General features: G+C 43.5%; 1 protein-coding gene across 20 annotated transcripts in view; it reads left to right on the top strand.

The window, feature by feature from the left end:
• The window catches only part of FBRSL1 (fibrosin like 1), a 520677-nt gene that overhangs the window by 29 nt on the left and 500648 nt on the right, over positions 1–20000 (top strand). For 14 of the 20 annotated variants that reach the window (XM_087942881.1, XM_087942869.1, XM_087942865.1 and 11 more), the window contains exon 1: positions 1–1374. This exon is cut by the window's left edge and continues 29 nt beyond it. In XM_087942881.1, coding sequence (XP_087799007.1) covers positions 1084–1374 — 291 coding nt within the window. In that variant the 5' untranslated portion in view covers positions 1–1083. The remainder of the gene's footprint in view (positions 1375–20000) is intronic. The other 6 variants (XM_087942876.1, XM_087942879.1, XM_087942870.1 and 3 more) reach the window with 1 other exon arrangement.

Below are 20000 nucleotides of genomic sequence, written 5' to 3'. Positions count from 1 at the left end.
CTTCCTCCTTTCCTTCTTGCCCTTCCTCCCTCCTTTCAGCCCTTCCCCTTTCCTCTCCCTTTTGCCTTCGTTCCTGCTTTCCTTCCGCCTTTCTTTCTTTCCTTCCTCCTTTCCTTCTGCCCTTCCTCCCTCCTTTCCGCCCGTCCCCTTTGCTCTCCCTTTTGCCTTCGTTCCTGCTTTCCTCCCGCCTTTCTTCTCTCCTTCCCTCCTTTCCTTCCGCCTTTCTTTCCTTTCTCCCTCCTTTCCTTCTTTCCCGACGCGCGCTTGGCCTCGCAACAAAGTTGCAGCTCCAGCCTCGGCGGAACGGCCGGCGCCCCCTCTTTGGCGCCCTCGCCTGCACGGGTCTCCCCCCGGATTCGAACCCGGGGCGGGGTGAGGAACGAGGGGTGCAGAGAGACAGAGAGAGAGGAGAGGGAGAAAAAAAGAAGGGGGCTTCGGTTTAGTGTAGCCCCGCCGCCCCTCTCCTGCTCCTCCGCCGCCGCTGCTTCTTGTCTGGATTCGCCCTGCTGGATCTGCGGTGGATTGATTGATTTTTGGGGGGGGTCTTTGGCCCAGCGGGGAAGGGTGATCTGCCCCGGCTTTTGTGCCTCCGAGGAGCTCTGGTTTGGATTTGGGGACGGGGGCGAAGCTTGGCTCTGCCTGCCTGCCCGCCCTCCCACCCGGCCGCCCCCTTTTTTCCTCTCTTTCTCCAGACCCGAACTTGAGATTCGTCGCAGCGGGTCTTTTTCCCGTCTTCCTCCCCCCGGATTTTCTCCCTTGGCTGGTTTTTCCTCTTTTTCCAACCTCCCCCGAGTGGGGCGCCGTTTGTCAAGGTCACTGTGGATTTATCTTTGGGTTTTTGCCTGCGTCTGGATGTGGATTGCCCCCTTGGTGGCTTTCTCCTGCCTTAGCTTGGATCGCCCCTGGCTCTCTTCTCCAGGGTTGCTGGATTAGCTTTCTCGTCCCCCTCCCACTTTGGTTCCTTCGGATTTCATGAGCCAGAAGAAAGGAGCAGCTCTGAGCCAGAAAAAGAGGCTGTTGGATCGTACAAAAAAATCCCAGTAAAGACGAATTGTGTGTTGTTTTTTTTAACTGGCTTTGGAAATGGATGGCAAGATCAGACAAAGCAGGAAATCCCGGTCCCAAAGGGATCGGGTGAGGCGCAGAGACCCCAACGGCAGGGACAGACTTCAAAGCCCCTCCTCGACCTCCGAAAGGGAAACCAGCCCTGGCAAGGAGAATACGAGCCAGAGTGGTCTGCTTCCCAAGAGCCAGGCTTCCGCAGGCAGAAATGCCAGACCTCCGAGGCGGCGGAGGCGGGAATCCAGTTCCCAGGAAGAGGATTTAATTGACGGATTTGCCATCGCCAGCTTCACCACCATGGAAGCCTTGGAGGTAAGATGTTGGTCTGTTCCCCTGGACAGGGTGGCGGCGGTCCTGTTTGGGGGGAGGGGGAGGAAGAGTTTTGGTCATAGTCTGGACTGCTTTGCTTGTGCTGGTCAGTCTGGTTGAACTTTTGAGGGCTTTGGGACCAGCAGCTGGAGGAATTGAAGGTGGACCTCCAGGCCTGGGAGCTGGTCTTCATTGATCTCCCTCGTGGTACTGCTTTGCTTGGTGCTGGTCATCTCATTTTGAGGGAGTTGGGACCAATTTCTTAAAGGTGGACCTTCAGGGATGGGTTCTTTGTTGGTCTCCATATATGGGACCGCTTTGCTTATGCTGGTCAATCTCATTGGACTTTTGAGGGGCTTGATATCAACATCTGGATGAATTAAAGGTGGACCTTCAGGCTTTGGTCTGTGGCGGTCTCCATCTGTGATCCAAAGCATGCTAAACATCTGGCAACTGTCTTGGGTGTAACTTGTGTACTCTTCTGAGCTGATGTAGTAGGCCAAGCCTTCTGGTTGACCCTTGCTCTCCATTTCAGCTGGGGAACAGTGAGGGGTCGCTGAGGCAAGCTGTGTGTTGGTTTAGCTCTCTCGTGGGCTTGCAAACCTGTTTGGAGTGCAGGGAGATGAATGCGAAACTTCCTTTAAATGCCAGTCCTGCCGAAAATGCACCACCATTTTAAAAGCGGGTTGAATGGTGTTGCCAGTGCAGAGTTTTGGTGCCAGGGGTGTCATTGCCCCAACCAGGCTAATTCTTTGGCTGTTGGGAGAAGCAGCTGTTGAATCAGGCTGGAGAGATTTTCTGGGTTGACCTGAATGTGCTTTTGGTTTTTAAGAAAGAAGAGAAATGAAGAATAATTGGAGGGAATTGCTTTGCTTGGTATTGTTGTATTGTATTTGGTATTGGCTTGTTTCTTCTGCACATAAAAGTTAAGTGAAACAAGCAACAATATTTTTAGAGAGTTTGGACAAAAAGAGGGGATTTTGTGTGTGTGGTTTGTGTTTTTTTTTTTTTGTTTTTCTGTTCAGTTTTTATTCATGATGTGATGGGAAAGTCTGAATGGGTAAGAATTTCTGGTAACTGTTTTTATCCTGCTATATATCTTAGTCATTTTCGATGGGCTGGTTTGGTTCCCTTCCATTAAGAAATGAAAATGTTTGGGTAATGTTTCTATTCTGGATTGTTGTTCTTTTCAATAAAGCTGAACCAGAATGGGCTACCTTACAATCTGGTGATCATTGCATGCAGTAGCTGAGATCCTTCAAAGATATGGAGGAACATTGATACTTGCCCAAATAAAGTATTGTTCTAAAGTTGGCCAATTGGTCTGTCTAGAATGTACTATGAATGTTATTTGTTTTTCCTTGTGGTTTTTCCCTGGAAGATTCAACTTTGAAGTTGTAGGAGTTCACCTCTGGATTTCATTTTGTAGTTTGTCAAACTTTTTCTGGCTGTAAGCAAAACTCAGAACTGTCCACTTGGCCCAAGGAACAGTTGTTGCTCTGGAATCTTTCATTTGCATGGATTAAAAACATAACCACTATGCTGTTTTTGAAATCTGCAATCAATAGGTGCTTGGAGAAGGATGCTGCTTCTATGCTGTGAAGTTGCATGCATTCGAAGCCTAAAAGTATTTTTCATAATATTGTTCTGATTTGGTCTTAACCAGAAGATTGATACGATATATTTCTTGTCTCAATTGTAGTGGTAGCAGATGCAAGAAAAATTTCCTGATGATTCTTGTTTGTCATTGTACTACTTCTTGTTCTCACAGTCTTTACTTTCCCTGGTATTTTCCTGCAAGATGATTGCTATCTGTCTGTCACTCAAATTAATTGCTAATCAAACTGATGAGCCTCTAGAACAGTTGTTGGAGAATTCATAACATTTCTGCTGTCTGATCTATCGTGGTTGGGTGCAAGCTATAAAAGCTGCTTTGGTGTCTTCTGCAGTCAGGGATGGTCCTTAGAGCATCCTATCTTTGACAAAGCTGGATGGTTTGAAAGAATTGCACAAATTCTTTAGTGGGAAATCAGGGGGTTTGTTCAGTTGATCACCAATAAACAAGACACAAATTGGCAGACAGCACCCAGCTTCATTCTCTCTAAAACTGCATTATTGTGAAAATGGAGAATGTATACTATGTGGGGTTCTCTCTGTTGTGAAGAATGCCTAAAAGTTTCATGTGCTTTTACCCTTCAATAATAAATTGAATTTGAGTTGCTGGCTTGGTGTATATTTATATCATGAATCACTTCTATTGCTTATCTAGGGAGATTTAAAAAGCTCCAGTGTTTGGAGTAGTGTGTTGTGTTTTCTTTCTAAATTAGCTTACACTTCTGTGTATCATTTGGCCTTCTTAAAATGATTCCCACAGAGTGTTGGCTAGGTTCACCCATTGTCTAGAGCTTTGTTCACAATCAAGAGAAAAGTGCTCACGAAATATGTGCAGATTTATCTTTGCTGGTGTGCCATGGTATATTACAAGAGTAAGTGTTTCCCTATGCATGGAATTACTTGGCAATCTCTCTCTCTCTAAAGTAAGTCTCTTTAAGGATTTTCTTCCTTAAAAGTTTGTTTCAATATTCTTGAAACTGACTGGGAACCAAGCACAAGAACATTAGGACTGGTAAGTGAGCAAATCAATAAGGAACTGAAATGAATAGGTAGGTCTACCTATCTTTCACACAGATCCTGGAAGTGATACTTGGGAGTGTTTGAACAATAAAAGAGAAGGATGAATAGGATCTTATCAGTCTCTCAGATGATTTGAACCTTGATCAACCAGTTCAGAAGGAGGTGAAGGATCATTTAAAAAAGAGAGAAAGACTCTTCTGGGTGTACATCACTTGTGGATTTGTTGAACTTGCTTGTGGAAATGATTATATGGAATTTTAACTTTAGCTATATACTCCACTAAATGTCATTTTTGCAGAACACACACAAAAAAAGGCTGTAATTTTACCACCTGTATTAAAGCAATCCTTTTCATCGGAGCTTCTTCAGGCAAGACAGTAGACCATTCCTATATATTTTATTTATTATTTTATTTGTTAGTAGGGCTACTTCACGCAACTTGCAACAGTAACAAAAACAAAGAAGCGAAAAGAGTGTCAACAAAACAAGTAAAATAAACAATGGAAAAGAAAACAGTGAGAATGTATCAGTATGGTAACAAAAGAGAGGAGGGAGCAGACAGCAAAGGGGAGACACAGTCTGCTATCCATCATAGTTTTCTATTGCCCAAGTATAGAACTGGCTTTGAAACTGAGGGTGGCATTTGCCACCCATTTGAAAGATTGGGATGTCAAGTTTGTGGGGGGGGGGGAATGATTTGCCAAGTAGCAGAACTTTAACAAGTGTTTTGTAGAAGGGATTTAGCTAAACAGAGCGATCAGTACTTCTGGTTTAGCCCTTGTGCTCTGCAGCCTTAACCTAGAATGGGACCACCTTGAAGGATTGTTTTAAAAGGTTTCATTGCATGAAGATAAAATGTAACCATGATTAAACTCTGACTAATGGTGCAGGGTGAGCCAGGTGGGGGCCAGCCCTGCCATTGGATGACAGGAGAAAACGGGTTTTGAGGAATGGCAATAACATGATAGAGCTGTGTATTGTGATCCTTAAATTTAGAACATAGAAAACTAGGGACTTTTGAGGTCAACTCCTTGCCCATGGCAAGGGACCCTATGCCATTCTGGACAAATTTCTTCTTAAAAGCCTCAAATGATGAAGCAGCCATGACTTCTGGAGGTTCCACTGATTGATTGTTCTCCTTATCAGGAAATCTTTTAGTTCCAGATGGGATTTCTTGTTAATGATCTTCCACCCATTACTTCTTGTCCTGCCTTTCAGGTGCTTTGGAAAACAGGTTGAAACCCCCCCCCACTCCCTTTCTTTGTGGCAGCCCCTCAAATATTGGAAGAGTGCTGTCATGTCGCTCCTAGTCCCTTCCCTTTGTTAGACTAGACATACCCAGTTCTCTTGATCGTTCATTTCTTAGATTGTCTTGAGGGGTGATGGAGCTATTTTTGTGGCTGCGCACCTGCTGCTTAGAGAGTTGGGGTCCGTGCAGAAGCGACTTCTGATCAGGAACTAGGCCAGGTGTCCCGCAGGATCTTTAAAAGAATCGTCCTGCTTATGGGATGGTGGCAGCTGCCTAGAGCCCTCCTTTCATTAATATGCGAAGGAGAGCTTTTGCTTTCTTGGGTTGTAGTCGACTCATTGCAATGAACAGCCTGCACGGGATCCATTTGTTTTCTTTCAAGGGCCAGAGGTGGGTTGCCTCTCCAGAAGGCAGTTGTGTCGGCATAAGTTGTGTGTTCGGGTGGGTGTGTTCTTTTCACAGGTTCGGGAGCAAAATAAGGTGGGAATTCCGAGACAAAGGCTGGCATGAGGTTTTTCTTTCTTCATATCAAGGTGTGTGGTTCTTCCTCTTGTTCGTGGGGAAATGCCAGAGGAGCTTCTAATATGAGCCAGAGGTGAAGGGGATTACCAGGGCCAGAATCTCTCAAACTAGCATGTGCTTAACGCACAATGCACAATATAGACCTTCTTTCTTCTTCTTTATAGCTAGCTCAATCTTGTTGATTGAGATCTAGTTGTGTTGTAGACCACTAGAGAGAAATCTAGGGGTTTCTTTTTAACGCATTCTGTGTTTTGCAGTGCAAATGTTCCTAGTTTAATGCTGTGTCCTTGCAGTTATTAAAAAAACAACAACTTTGCTTTGCTAATACATCCTACTTGGTTAATTAGGTACCCCTCAACTTACGACCGCAAGTGAGCCCAAAATTTCTGTTGCTAAGCAAGACCATTTTTAAGTGAATTTTGCCCTATTTTACAACATTTCTTGCCATGGCTGTTCAGTGAATCACTGCAGTTGCTACATTAGTAACATGGTTGTTAAGCGAATCTGGCTTCCCCATGGACTTTGCTTGTCAGAAGGTCGTAAAAGGGAATCATGTGATCTTGGAACACTGCAACGGTCATAAGTATGAACCAGTTGCCAAGTGTCAACTTTCGATCACGTGACCATGGGGACGCTGCGAACATTGTGGAAAAACAGTCACCTTTTTCAGTGCTGTTGTAACTTTGAGCCAGTCACTAAACAAACAGTTGTAAGTTGAGAACTATCTGTACTCTGAACTCTACGTTTTTCTACATGTTGTGTCCTATAGAATAGAATACCCTTATTGTCATTGCATTCCACGAATACAATAAAATTTGAAAGCTACTCCAGCACAATGCCCCAAACATCACATCACATTCACACTACAGAGTTTTAAAAATAAAAAATAATTATAATAATAATAATAAGACTAGATCACAAATGTACTGTTTGATTCAAGACAATTTCTGCCTTGGAAAAGAAACTGTTTCTCAATCTATCAGTCCTCATTTTAAGACACCTATAACGCCTCCCTGATGGTAACAGATCAAAATATGAATGTCCAGGATGAGAATGGTCTGTGGAGATTTTTAGTACTCTAGAGAGGAGTCTGGTCTTCGCAATCTCTTCCAAAGAAGAAAGAGAACAACCGATGATTTTTTGTGCTGTGTTTATAACTCTCTGGAGCATCTTCTTATTCACTGCAGAGCTTCCAGCACACCACACCGTTACATAGTATGCCAAAATGCTCTCGATGGTAGACCGGTAAAAAATAACCAGCAACTTCTCACCCAAACCACTATTGGAAGGGAAGCATTGATGTAGCCAGAAATATTACATATCTCAGTTTAAGTAGTAGTTTCTTTTCATGTTTTTGATAGAGTCCATTCATCTTATGAAACTCTAACCTGGTTGACTTGCTATTTAGCTGGGTGCTTTGTGTTAAACCAGGCATTGCGAGTGGTAAAAGTGGCTCCTTCTTTGGTGTAGTTCCAGTCAGTTGTGGTGTATTCAGCCAAATATGGCTTCGTTCAGGAGTTGAGACTTCTGTTGGCTAAAGAGTAGCCATAGATGGGAGCTGGAGAACATTTGGAGCATTGAAAGCATGTTGTGACTAGTCTTCTGAGGATGGAGATATGGTGAGCTATGTTCTCTATGTTAAAAGCCCTGAAAAATTAGAGAGCAAGGAGTAAGGTTGCCTCCTTAAGTTCTTTTCTCCTGTTGGAATACTTGTGACCATCTCAGGTTAAGGTGAATCTCCTTCAAGTCAGAACTTTAAGTTGATGAATTGATGCCAGCATCTGTGCACTTCTGGGGCTAAGAGTACAGAGTTGGCTGGGTTTCCTCCATTTTCTTGAGATGTTTATCTTCCCAAACCAGCCTTTAGACTTGCTAAACCAGATCTGACCCTGCTTAGCTTCCTGAGATCATCCTGGATCCTCCACCATCCGAATAACTTATTTCTGGACAGTGTGTACTTTTCCAAACAAAGCAAGGGGTGTTAGCTATAAATCATGTTCACTTAGTAAGAATGACTGCTGGGCCCTTGAAAATAAAAAGCAGGTCTTGTGTTATTCTGATGTGTGAGAACTTTGCTTCGCAGTTAATTTTGTTGGAAAAAAAATGAAAGTTATGGCTGGATGTGGTTTCTTGATGGTTTTAGGCCTATGCTGTTATTTTCTATGAAATTTACAGACTAGATGGACAACCAAAAGTGTTGTGCCTGGGGTCTTTCTGTTCTCATTTTGTTGCATTGTATCCATTGCATAAATAAAGTAAACATAAGTGAAAAACTTGGTTCTATAAGAACCAGGCGTTAAGAAAAATTGGGGTGCGGGTGGGGGAAACTAGTCTATGGGATTTTTTTTTCTCCTGCAGAATTTCCAAACCGCCATCTCTCTGCATTAAAAGGAAACGTTGTGGTGATGAAATTGGGAAGTTGTATTTTACTTATCTCGTTGCTCAGGGATTTCCCTCTTCCTGTAAAACTTACCATGGTGGCTTTGTGTTGTTGCAAGAACAGGGTTCTTGTGGTCAGGCCTTTTCGCTTAGCATTGATCCAGGCGAAATTGGGCCTTCAGAAAAGTCTGGAGCTCTGCATTTGGCAAGCAAGCGTGTCGTTGATTAGTTATTTAGCAATTCCCTTAAGATTGAGGAAACTACACAGATGTGGAAGGGAAGCCTGGCCCTCAGTCATGTGTCCTCCAGTGCCATATCAAACATGCTAAGGTTGTGTTTTGAAGGACACTGGACAGCTGTATAAATTCACCAGAGAGTTGTAAACAGTTGTCTGTGATTTTGCATGATTGTGAACTCGGTCGCAATCAATCACCATCTCCATTTCACAAGTTCAAATTTAAAAGCTGTCTTCTCATGTTCATCGCTTTTTCTTTTTTCTTTTTCTTTTTAAGAGAAACAAAGGGCAAGATCCGAACCAGGCTTACATCAATCATCTATTCACATTATGGAAGCAATTATCTACCCAGAAAAAGGGATTAACTTAGAATTTGTTGGAGTTCATAGGGCTCTGGGTATTTGCAAATGACGATTTTACTGGAGTTTCCTCTTGAAAAAAAAGGGGGGAGGGAAGGCTGAGAAATTGAACAAATCCTGTTTCTAAAGAACTATACAGGAAGAAAGTTTTGCAGGGGAAAACACTCCTCAAGAGGTTATTAAGTTGGCAGGAACCGCCACGCAGTTCCTCTTGTGAGTAAATTCTGCATTTGGTCCGAGTTTTCTATTCAGAAATAATTGAACAGTTAGTTGTCTTTGCTAACGCAGTATGGGCAGCTTCCTTAGGCTCACTTGCTGATTAACCTTAATGGCAAATCAGATATTAGAATTTAGCAGCTTAAGCATTTAAAAAGATCTGGGAGCATGGAGCTGCAGTTGGTTTCTGTCTTGTGGGGAGAGAAGTTTACAGATGTTCTGGTTTACCCAGAAGTGATGATGTTCCAAAAGAGGCTGTTTGGTGTAAAGCAGGGGTCCCCAACCACCGGTCCACGGACCGGTACCGGTCCGTGGAACAAGTCCTACCGGGCCGCTGGTTTGCTGGGCGCCGCCATCTTTTTGATGAAAAAGTGCTTCCGGTGAGCTTTTCCGGTAGAAAGCTCACTGGAAGCACTTTTCATCAAAAAGATGCGGCGCAGCGCTCGGTGACCTTTCCGGGTAGAAAGCCATTTCTACCCGGAAAAGCTAACTGAAGCGCTGGCGCGCTATCTTTTTGATGAAAAAGTGCTCCGGTGAGGTCACCGGAAGCACTTTTTCATCAAAAAGATGGCGGCGCCCAGCTAATGCCGGTACCGGGCCGCGCCATAAAAAGGTTGGGGATACCGGGCGCGGCATAAGAAAGGTTGGGGATCACTGGTGTAAAGGGTACAGGCACCAGCCCCAGAAACCAGGGAGTTTGGGAATTTTAGTCCTGCCTTAGGCACCGAAGTTGCTTGAGTGACTTTGGGCCTGTCCTCCTCTCTTGGCCCTAGGAAGAAAGCTGATAAATTTCAAACTGCTTCTGAAAAACCTTGCCAAGGAAACTGCGCAGACACGTCCACACGGTTGCCAGGAGTTTGAAGGCAGAAAAACAAACACCAAAAGTAGCACTGGGGATTTTAAAAAAGGAGAAATGTAAACTTGCAGAAGGAACCAGTGAAATTTCTTAAACCGGTTCTGAATTACAGGTAGTCCTTGACTTACGACCAAAATTAGCACCCGATTTTCTACTGTTAGGCAAAGTGGTATTATTAAACGAGTCACGTCCGATTTCACGACCTCCTTCACCGTGGTTAGTTGAAGTCCATGCACCTTAGAGTTGCTAAGGTTGAGAAACTCTGAGACGGTTACCTTAGGGTCCACCCAAAACCCTCTCTTTTTCACCCTCTCCCCAACAAATCTGGATTTTCAAACTGTTTCATGGCGGATCTTCATTAATACAGATTTGCCTGCCCTCACCGCTTCCTTGAAAGCCATGTAATCTAGTCAAAGGCAACCACATCTTGTGGCAGACAATCCATTAGCATGGAATGTATTTTCACTCCTTAAAAAAAAAAAAAAAAAGCAAAACACCACTTCATCTCCAAGGCTTGGAAAACGGCAAGGATGAAAAACATTTTTCTTTCAGCCGTCAGACATTGTCATGCAACGCCTCACCAGAATGGAATCTTTTTGCTTTGCGGAACTGGGTTTTATTGCTGTATTTTTCTTTCCTTTTGTTTTTGTGTTTTCTCCTCTGATCACCCACAGATTATCAGGGTTATGGAAGGTTATCAGTACTGTTGAATAAATCACTATTTATTCATCTGTGTCCTGTGTTATCTCTTTTGAAGATACCTCCTTGAATGAAGCCTTGGAAAGTTCTTCCTTCCCAACCTAGACAATACTCCTAGATGAACTGTTAGTCTTAATAATTGGACCGCTGGACCATATTTATTTTAAAATTCCAGTGATCGAAAACAAGCTAAAGGAACTTTCAGCAGTTCCAAGAAGGCTCCGCACCCATTTTCACTATTCAGGTGACCCTGAGGGCACGGATAAACCTCCCAAGTGGCTTCAATGACTCTCAGAAAGAATGCTAATGACCAGATGAGTGCAAGGAATATAAATCATCCTTCACAAAACAGTCAGAACGGAAGAAGCTTCTTGCATGAGAAGCGAAACATCTTCGAGGGAAAACCAAGTCCAGTTGCCTGTTGAAAAAACACCTTTGAGACAAGCTAAAGGCAAATCCGTTTAGACCAGACTTGTTGGTAAGAGGGTTCAAGGCCAGCTGTTTTGACTGGGAAAATAGATCAGATCTACCTTCCTCCTCCTCCTTCTCCTCCTCTTCCCCCCTCCTCCTCTTCCTTCCTCAGCGGATTTTAATACATGAAGGCACGCCAATGGACAGGAGTGATTTTAAAATTATAATGAAGTGTTAAGAAGCCCTTGTAAGATAAGGTGCTTCTTTTTTAGAGATTGTATAAGTTAAGAATACGTGGTATTGTTCTGGATTGGGCTTTTTAGATCACATTTTTTAGAGTTTCCCAAGCTGCTTCAGTTTGTTTCCCCCTTTAAGATTGTCATCCACGGAAATTCTCCCCAAGGATTTTTCTCTAACTTTGTTGAAATCAGCTCTTTCAAAGTCTAAGACACTAGTTTGATTATGTTCTATTGCTTGTGTCTGCATTATGTGGAATTCCAATATGGCACGGTCTCTCTCCCCCCCCCAAGGTTCCAGCAACTTTAACCCTTTCTATCACTTCTTCTCTGTTAGGAAGGATTAGGTTCAGTACAGCTGTCCCTCTAGTTCCCACCCCTACCTTTTGCATGACAAAGTTGTCAGCGAGGTTGGTCGGAAACCTGTCCAATCTCCCACTCGATGCAGAGTTTGCTAAAATCCCCCATTACCAACTGCGCTGTGTTGTTTCCTCCATTACTGCCCCTTGCCCTTCTCAGTGGGCAGGGAGGTTGCCAGCTTGATCCACAAGTATTGCATTTCTTGCAGATCTTGAAATAGACTCACCCAAGCTGAGTCAGCTGTTGCTCTGAAGTGCAGTTGGACATGTTTCTTTGCTTGGCTGGTTTGCTTGAAAGAACTGGCAAGCGAGCAGCGTGGCAGCATCACTTGATCCTGACGGAAATGTAGCTTAAAATGAAAAGCTGGCTGATTTCTTAGTTGCAAAGTTTTGCAAAAGCCCTTTATTGCTTGATGGTTTCAGGATGTTTACGCTTGAAGAGTTCAAGGCCGTCTTTTCCAAGCTTGTGTCCTTCAGATGTGTTGGATAAATGTCTGGGAAATCTGGATGCTCCTGGCTGAATCATCTAAAGAGTGTTTTGAGTTGGAGAAGGGTGATCCAAGGTCCCTAGGTGGTCGCCTGCATTTTGTATGGTCCGGGAATGGTGGAGCATAGGGACTGAAAGGCAAAAGGAGCAGGATTCAGTTTTACCATTTCTTCAGTCATGTTCTAAAGATCATCTCTTGCCCTCTAAACTCAGTCTTAGAATAGGAACTTTGCTATTGGCATCTAACATAATGGAGCCATAACCGAGTTGGAAGGGACCTTGGAGGTCTTCTAGTCCAACTCCCTGCTCAAGTAGGAAAGCCTATACTATTTCAGACAAAGGGCTGTCCAATCTCATCTTAAAAACCTTCCGGAGGCAAGTTGTTCCACTGATTAATTGTTCTGACTGTCAGGAAATTTCTTCTTGGTTCTAGGTTGCTTCCTTCCTTGACTACTTTCCATTTGTTGCTTGTCGTTCTACCCTTTGGTGCTTTGGAGATTAGGTTGGTAACGCCTCAAATATTGGAACACCGCTATCCTGTCACCCCTAATCCTTCTTTTCACTAGACTAGACGTACCCGATTCCTGCAACCATTCTTCATATGTTTTAGCCTCCAGCCCCTAATTAACTTTTGTCCTTCTTCTCTGCACTCTTTCCAGAATCTTGACCTCTTTTTTTTAACGGTGACCAAAACTGCAATATTTCAAGATCCTGATCTTCAACCTATGCCTGATTCTCCAGTATTAATAGCGTGGATGCTCAAAGTGTGTTTTGGGGGCTCTTTTTCTGGATCAGAGTTAAAAAGCCCTTTCAACGGAACATCCTGTTTTCAATGACAGGCAAATAGCTTTATTCAGGAAGTGTTTAAGGAGAGAATGCAAAGGAAGATTTTTTTTTATCTGGCTCTTTTTTCCCCAGCAGTCTCTGATTTCAAAGGCAGCACAAAGAGGTTGTGCTTAGCAGCTACGGTCTTATTTTCTGCAGATTGATCCGGGCCTTCTATTAAAAAGATAGCCACGTCCTTGAGGGTAACTGTGCTTCTGAGGCCAATTTTGTGATTCTTAAACCTCATAAACTGCAGGGACTCCACAGTTGTGCCTCCCAACATGCCCTGCCCTGCAAGCAAACAGATGTTTCTGCTGGGGTTCTTGTTGTTTTGTCAGATTTGACAGTTGAAAACTTGATGAATCTTCCTGGAGAGATAATTGGGTTAATGTCTCCCGCTAAAAAAACCTTGCCTCGTTGAAGAAAGACAGCCAGGAATGGCAAGGAGGTTAGATGGTGTTGGAATAAGAGACTGACATTTGCTCACCTTCAACTGAAACAAAAATAAATTACTGAAATTTTTATCCTACACCATGTGAATTTTATGGAGTGATATTTCACACAGAGAGATGAGTTTGCAGTGGGGCAGTTGTATTAGGCCCAGCTAAAAAGCCTGTGAAAAAAGCCTGCAGGATTTTTAATGTAGTTTTCGAGAATATGCCATCAAGCAAGCTGTTGCAAAAAACACAAGGATTGGAGGACGTAGTTGAACTGTTCTTGATCCTCCCTGAAAGTGGTTGCTTTCTTGCAGATGATTCATTATCCAACTAGGTAATATCATCAGTAATGTCACGCACTGATGATGTTACCTAGTTTGGTAATGAAACGTCTGCAAGAAGGCAACCCAGCTCAGATTGCACTAAGGGCCCCCAGAGTTCATCCCTGAGGTACAAATATTCTCTTCTATTTTACTTGGTTGTTATCCATGGTTTCCCCCCCAATCAATAATTCCCTGTTTCCAATGTGTATTAATGCTCACCGATTGTTGAAGTTTGAGAGATCTGGGTTCATTTCTATTGGATAATCTCACTCCCACCCTGGTTCCTAGAATGAGCATTGTTTGCAATCGCTTTGTTGTCTTGATTCTTGTCACTTTAATACAAAACAGACCCATTGCTTATTGCATTCATATGTTGGACAGTTTAAGGGGAAAAAATACTTATTACCCAATTGTTGTTGTTTGACCATTTATTTTATCCTTGCAGCTTCATTTGGTAGGAAGCTAAAACCGGATCCTTTGGTTTTTGAAAGTTGCAAAGTACAGGTAGTCTTCAACTTAACAATAGTTCATTTAGTGACCATTCAAAATTACAACAGCACTGAAAAAAGGGAGTCGTGACTGTTTTTCACACTCACGGCCGTTGCAGCATCCCCATGGTCACATGATCAAAATTCACACAGTTGGCAACTGACTCATACGTACGACGGTCACAGTGTTCCAGGGGGTCATGGGATCATTTTTGGCGACCTTCTGATGAGCATAGCCAATGGGGAAGCCAAATTCGCTTAACCGCGTTACTGACTTAACTGCAGTGATTCATTTAACGACTGTGGCAAGAAAGGTCATAAAATGGGGCAAAACTCGCTTAACAAATGTCTCCCTTAACAACAGAAATTTGGGCTCAACTGTGGTCATAAGTCGAGGACTACCTGCAGTGGCTAATGTGACCTGATCACTAATGTGATTCCATCAACCAATGGAACAGAAGTTGCCTTTGGAAGTTGTGGGAACTTCATCCCTGGAGGCTTTCAAGAAGAGACTGGACTGCCCTCTGTCAGAAATGGTGTAGGGTCTCCTGCTTGGGTGGGTAGGGGTTGGACTAGGTGACCTACCAGATCCCTTCCAACTCTTAACAGATTAACAGTTAATCTGATCTCGTTCCCTGGATTGTAAGATATAGCTTCAATGTTATTTTCAAATAAGGAGGCACTGTTTCCTTTAAATAGCCGCCGGATCTCTTATGTGGGCCCACAGCCACTGTTAATTGAAGGAGGAAGCTAGAACGGATGGATGTTGTAGAGTTAAAAAGAGGCAGCTTATGGAATCAGTCAAACTTGGTATAAAATAATTATGGTGTTTTGACAGCCTTGTTAATAACTTACAACCATTGGAAGAAATATAATTATAGCATTGCAAGTTTCCTGGCATTTCTGTCAAGATTTGTAAAATTAAATAAAGGATGTGAAATCCATTAAAAACGGTTGGGATCGCAGAGCTCCGAGACGATCCATTAAAATAAAAATAATAATTAAAGGAAAAACAACTTTGGGTCTCACGAAGATGGCTGCTGCATTTCGTGTTGGGTTGTTGCTTTGACCTTGCCAGGCTGTTAAAACAGTTCTTTGGAAATTTGGGGAGTATCTTTCCTGCGAATTTGAAGGGCTAAATATAGAAATAAAATGGACATCTCTCTTTTACAGCTTGGTGGCAAAAGAGAACCCTGTCACCTACAATGATTAATATCTGAAACCTAGCCAACCAGTATGTACTTTAGGGATTGTATAATTATGCGATTATTGACAAAAGACAGAAGGGGCCCCTGCTGTCCCTCCTCTTCCCCCCCTCCTCTTAAATAAAATTGGAGCACAAGTTCAAATACATGACTATAAACGGTTCAGAAATTTGTGTTTTTCAATTACGCTTCAGCATGTCTAATATAAGAATATTTATTTATCATCAAATTGCTCCTGGCGTTTAACTAATTGCTTTTGATCAAGATTCATTTTGGGTGTGGGTGGGATGGAGGAATAAACGCAGGGAAGCTTCTTTCTTAACAACTCAGTGAGTGGCCTGCTAGTTTTACTCTTAATTGGAAGGGTGTTGTTTAACACTCCTGACTTAGTGCTGGCTTACAACAAGCCTAGAATAATTGACTCCTCAGCTGCCCAGGAATGCAATAGCAGATGTAGTCCCAAGCTGGTAGAAGCCCAGTTGCTGATGAAACATACAGATAGTCCTCAACATGGGAGCATGATTGAGCCCAAAATGTCTGTTGCTAAGTGAGACATTTGTGAAGTGAGCTTTGTCCCATTTTACAACTTTTCTGGCCACAGTGAAGAAATTTCCTGACAGAACAATTAATCTTTAGAACAACCTGCCACCAGAAGTTGTGAATGCTCCAACCCTGGAAGTTTTTAAGAAGAGACTGGAGAACCATTTGTCTGAAGTGGTGTAGGGTTTCCTGCCTAAGCAGGGGGTGGGACTAGCAGACCCCCAAGGTCCCTTCCAACTCTCCTCTCCTCTCCTCTCCTCTCCTCTTCTGGTTGTTATGTGAATCACTGCATTGTTAAGTGAATCTGGCTTCCCCACTGATTTTGCTTGTCAGAAGTTGCTAAAAGGGATCACATGGCCCTGGGACATTGCAACCGTCATAACTATGAGTCAGTTGCCAAGTGCCTGAATTTTGATCATGTGACCCTGGGGGATGCTACCACAGTTGTGTGTGTGAAAAAACGGTTATAAGTCACTTTTTACACCGCTGTAACTTCGAACGGTCACTAAATGAACTGTTGTAAGTTGAGAATTTCCTGTACTACCTAGTGCTGATTTTGACAAGTTGCAGGTCTGTGGGCTTCCACCCTCCACACGAGTTGAAGATGTACCGGCCGGTGGCCAGTTTTTCCCATTTGTGTCCGCCCGTCCCACCAGGCATTATAGGTCCCTTAAGGAGGTCCATCTGGTAGGACCAAGAAAAAGGGTCTTTTGAGTGATGATTCCTTCCCTGTGGAAATAAGATTACCCCCCCCCCCCGCCTCCTTGGGGTTTTATTTCTGTAAGCCACATGGTGTCATCACAAATGAGTTATAAACAAACAGGACCACACCAGACCAACCATGTAGACTTCATGAGAAGGCCTGAAGACCAACCCACCACTGAGTCCACCTCTCTCCCATGGACAGTCACCGTGAGTGAAGGTAGGAAGCCCTATACATTTTCTAGATAAACAAATAAGCCAACAAGATGGAAAGGGAGCGGGTGGGAAACTTGTGGCTGGGATTTGGATTGAACGCTGAATTGTTCTTCTGGAGATCGAGGTGTGTGTGAAAACCTTTTGCGGGTCCTGTCACTTTGTCAGGGCTAAGCCTTTGATCTTTCCCTGTGAAAGGAAGAGCAGATCCCTCAACAAAAACGTCCTTAACTCTTTCTCCTGTGATGCGTTTAATGGTTGCCAATGCCCAGAGCTATTTTTAGAGAGCAACCTGAAGGCATTTGCAATTGGCAGCAGCTGAAACGGCAGGCAAGTACTTCTGCTTTTGCATATTATTCTGCAAATAACTTTTTTCTTTTTAACGTAGCTGTTGAAAAACCTGTGCATAATAGGCAGAGCCGTTTTGTCAATCTCTAGAAATGCTCCTTCCTTGGCAGTAGAACATCAGCTTCTTTTGTGATGTTTTTGTTGATTGCCGTTGGTTGGTTCAAACCTTTTATTGATTGCCGTTGGTTGTTGTTGATTGATATTGGTGGTGTAGATGCTTTAAATTATAAGGTGTGCACAACCAGGTTCCTGCGCGGCTAAGCCCTATTTTATTTCACGGTGCTTTCTTGAATAAACTACGAATGAGCTCATGCAATTAGTTAAGCTGAAACCTACGGTTTAATAAGCCATCTTGACTGTGATATGCACTGTTCTAAGCCAAAAATCAACCAAATCACATCTGGGTTGGCTTTTGCAAGATGTGTCAAGCCTGACCTAGGTGTTAATGAGCTGTACAAAATTATTTTAAGTCCCGATGCTGGGAGTAGGTGCCAGACTTTGGGTAGTCAAAAGAAAAAGGAACAGGAAGGGGAAAAAAAGATGTTTAACCACAGTTCATGTTGTGGCTACTTACAAAAGTATATGTAATGGTTGCAAAACAATTAAGTCTGTGTAATTAATGATAAGAACTCCAGAAATGTTTCTGCCAACCTGGGTGATTTGCTGAACAACACTGCTTTTCCTGCAGAGACTTTTAAGTTTACATTTTAAAAACTGGGTTTTCTACCTGCGAATGAGAACTGTCAGAAATAGGTAAACTGGTTTGCAGATATGTGTATCACCAAACCTTTGTGTGTGGGGTGGGGTGGGGGGGGTGGGGTGAAATTTGCACTAAAAATCCTTTCTTAAACCACAAACCAGACTCTGTCCATGAGCTTAGGACTGGACAAATAGAGAAAGTTAGCAAAAAGTGACTCCAGCTGACTTGCCAAGCGTGGCGAGGCTGCCAGGGCAGATCTATTTTCTGATCTTGTAACTAACCGTAAGGAGAATTGGAAGAGAATCCAAGTTTCATTCACCCATTAATGAAGCCTCCATGGTCTGACCTAGCTACAGTGACTGGCTTTTCACAAAGAGCTAAACCAGGAGCCAAGCGAAACCACATTTTGGCTTCCTGCAACGTAAGAACCAGGTGTGTTGAATGCTCCTTCTGAAGAAGCCTCAAAACTGGAAGGGACTCCTTTCCTATTTCCCCCAAACAAATCTGTGCTTGTACATTTTTAATCCCTTGTGCAGGCTGCTCATAATACCGTAATGCTCAGTAACTCTTGTCCAAACGATCTGTCGGGCTTCCAGCCACTGAATCCACCTCCCGCACAGGCCATATTTGGAAGGAGAGGGAGGTACCTCAAGACAGGTAGGATCTGCTGGAATCCAGGAAGGATTCCAATCTGCCAGACTAACCCGGTCATTTCCTAATTTCAAGAGCAAGCTGTGTGTTTCTAGAGAAGTAGGTGCAATTGTGTGTGGGGTTTTTTTCCCCCCTGCCATGTTATATTTGGGTCAACAGCTGCTAACATGGGGGTGTGGCAGTCCCTTCTGGCAGCTTCTCTGTTGATCTGACAACAGCAGCATAATTAACCTTTTGTGCTCCTGACACAAAAGGATTCCTTTTTTTTAGAGGAATCAAGTAAAGGAAATCCTCAGGAACAAGATTCAAAAGAAAGTTTTAAGGGGGATGAAACTGGGGTTCCTTCTCCCCATATATATATATATATATATACACACACATACATACATACATACATACATACACACATACACACACACACACAAAGAGCCTTGATTTAAAAGTATTAGATGACGTTTGAGGGATTCGGGGTCAACCTGATGTCCATCCATGGATGATTTGAGGCCAACCACTCCGGTCTCTGGATGGTTGGATAGAGAAGTCGGAAGAGGATGTGCTGTACAGCCAAAATAGGAGATAAATCTAAGAAATCAATAAACAAAGTAAAATTTGTGGGGAGGAGGGAGCCTGTCTGTTGATTTGTAACAGGGATATTGATCAACCCCGTGCAATTGTTCAAGTGACTCGTGTGTTTATCCTCAAGGACTTCCTGCCAAGAGGATGCAGATGTTTCCTACCAAGTTTAGGCTGGTGTAGAGCAGAGAAGGATGCTCAAGAGAAGGGCATCCCTTCACCTGTGTAGGTAAAGCTAGATTGGGGTAAAAAAATATGGTTTTTGAACCAGCCTAAATAGAGATTGAGGGATGTGGTGGCTCAGTGGCTAAGACACTGAGCTGGTCAGTCAGAAAGGTTGGCAGGTCAGCGGTTTAAATCCCTAGCGCCGCGGAGTGAACTCCCATTCCTTGTTCCAGATTCTGCCAACCTGGCAGGGGAAGGTTACTGAAAAATCCCCATTCCCTCCTCACCCCACTAACCTGCTTTCCAGCTCCATCCTCCTGTGCAGGGCAACAAAAGACTACCCACCCGATCAGCTGGGACTCGGGAGGCAGAGAATAGATAGGGGCAGGGCCAGTCAGAGGTGGTATTTGCCAGTTCTCCAAACTACTCAGAATTTCCAGTACTGGTTCTCCAGAACGGGTCAGAACCGGCTGAATACCACCTCTGGTCATAAGTTGAGGACTATCTGTATTGCAAAAGACTCTGCAGGGTTGCACAAATGTATGCCTGTTGATCCAGGCGTAGGTTGTTTCACACTTGGTATCCGTGGAATGCAGCATTGTTGAAGTCCTACAGACCGTATAGTGCTAGTTCTCATGAGAATGCACACATTTTCTTCTATCTACTTTTGCAAAAACGCAGGTTAGAGCACAGCAGAGACGAGGTATGACTCTTAAGAAAAACCAGGAAGGCGTTGTCCCAGGATGATTGTGAAAATTATAGAAGTGTTTTGGATTCGGAGGAGGTAGAAATGAGTGTTTCAGAGAAGTGCATCTTT

The sequence above is a fragment of the Notechis scutatus genome, chromosome 13 (assembly GCF_049901735.1).
Source record: "Notechis scutatus isolate UNSWTSFEM ecotype Mainland chromosome 13, rNotScu1.2, whole genome shotgun sequence".
Classification (NCBI taxonomy): Eukaryota; Metazoa; Chordata; class Lepidosauria; order Squamata; family Elapidae; genus Notechis; species Notechis scutatus.
The sequence above is the reverse complement of the archived record's forward strand: the minus strand, read 5'-3'. Positions and strand labels throughout refer to the sequence as shown.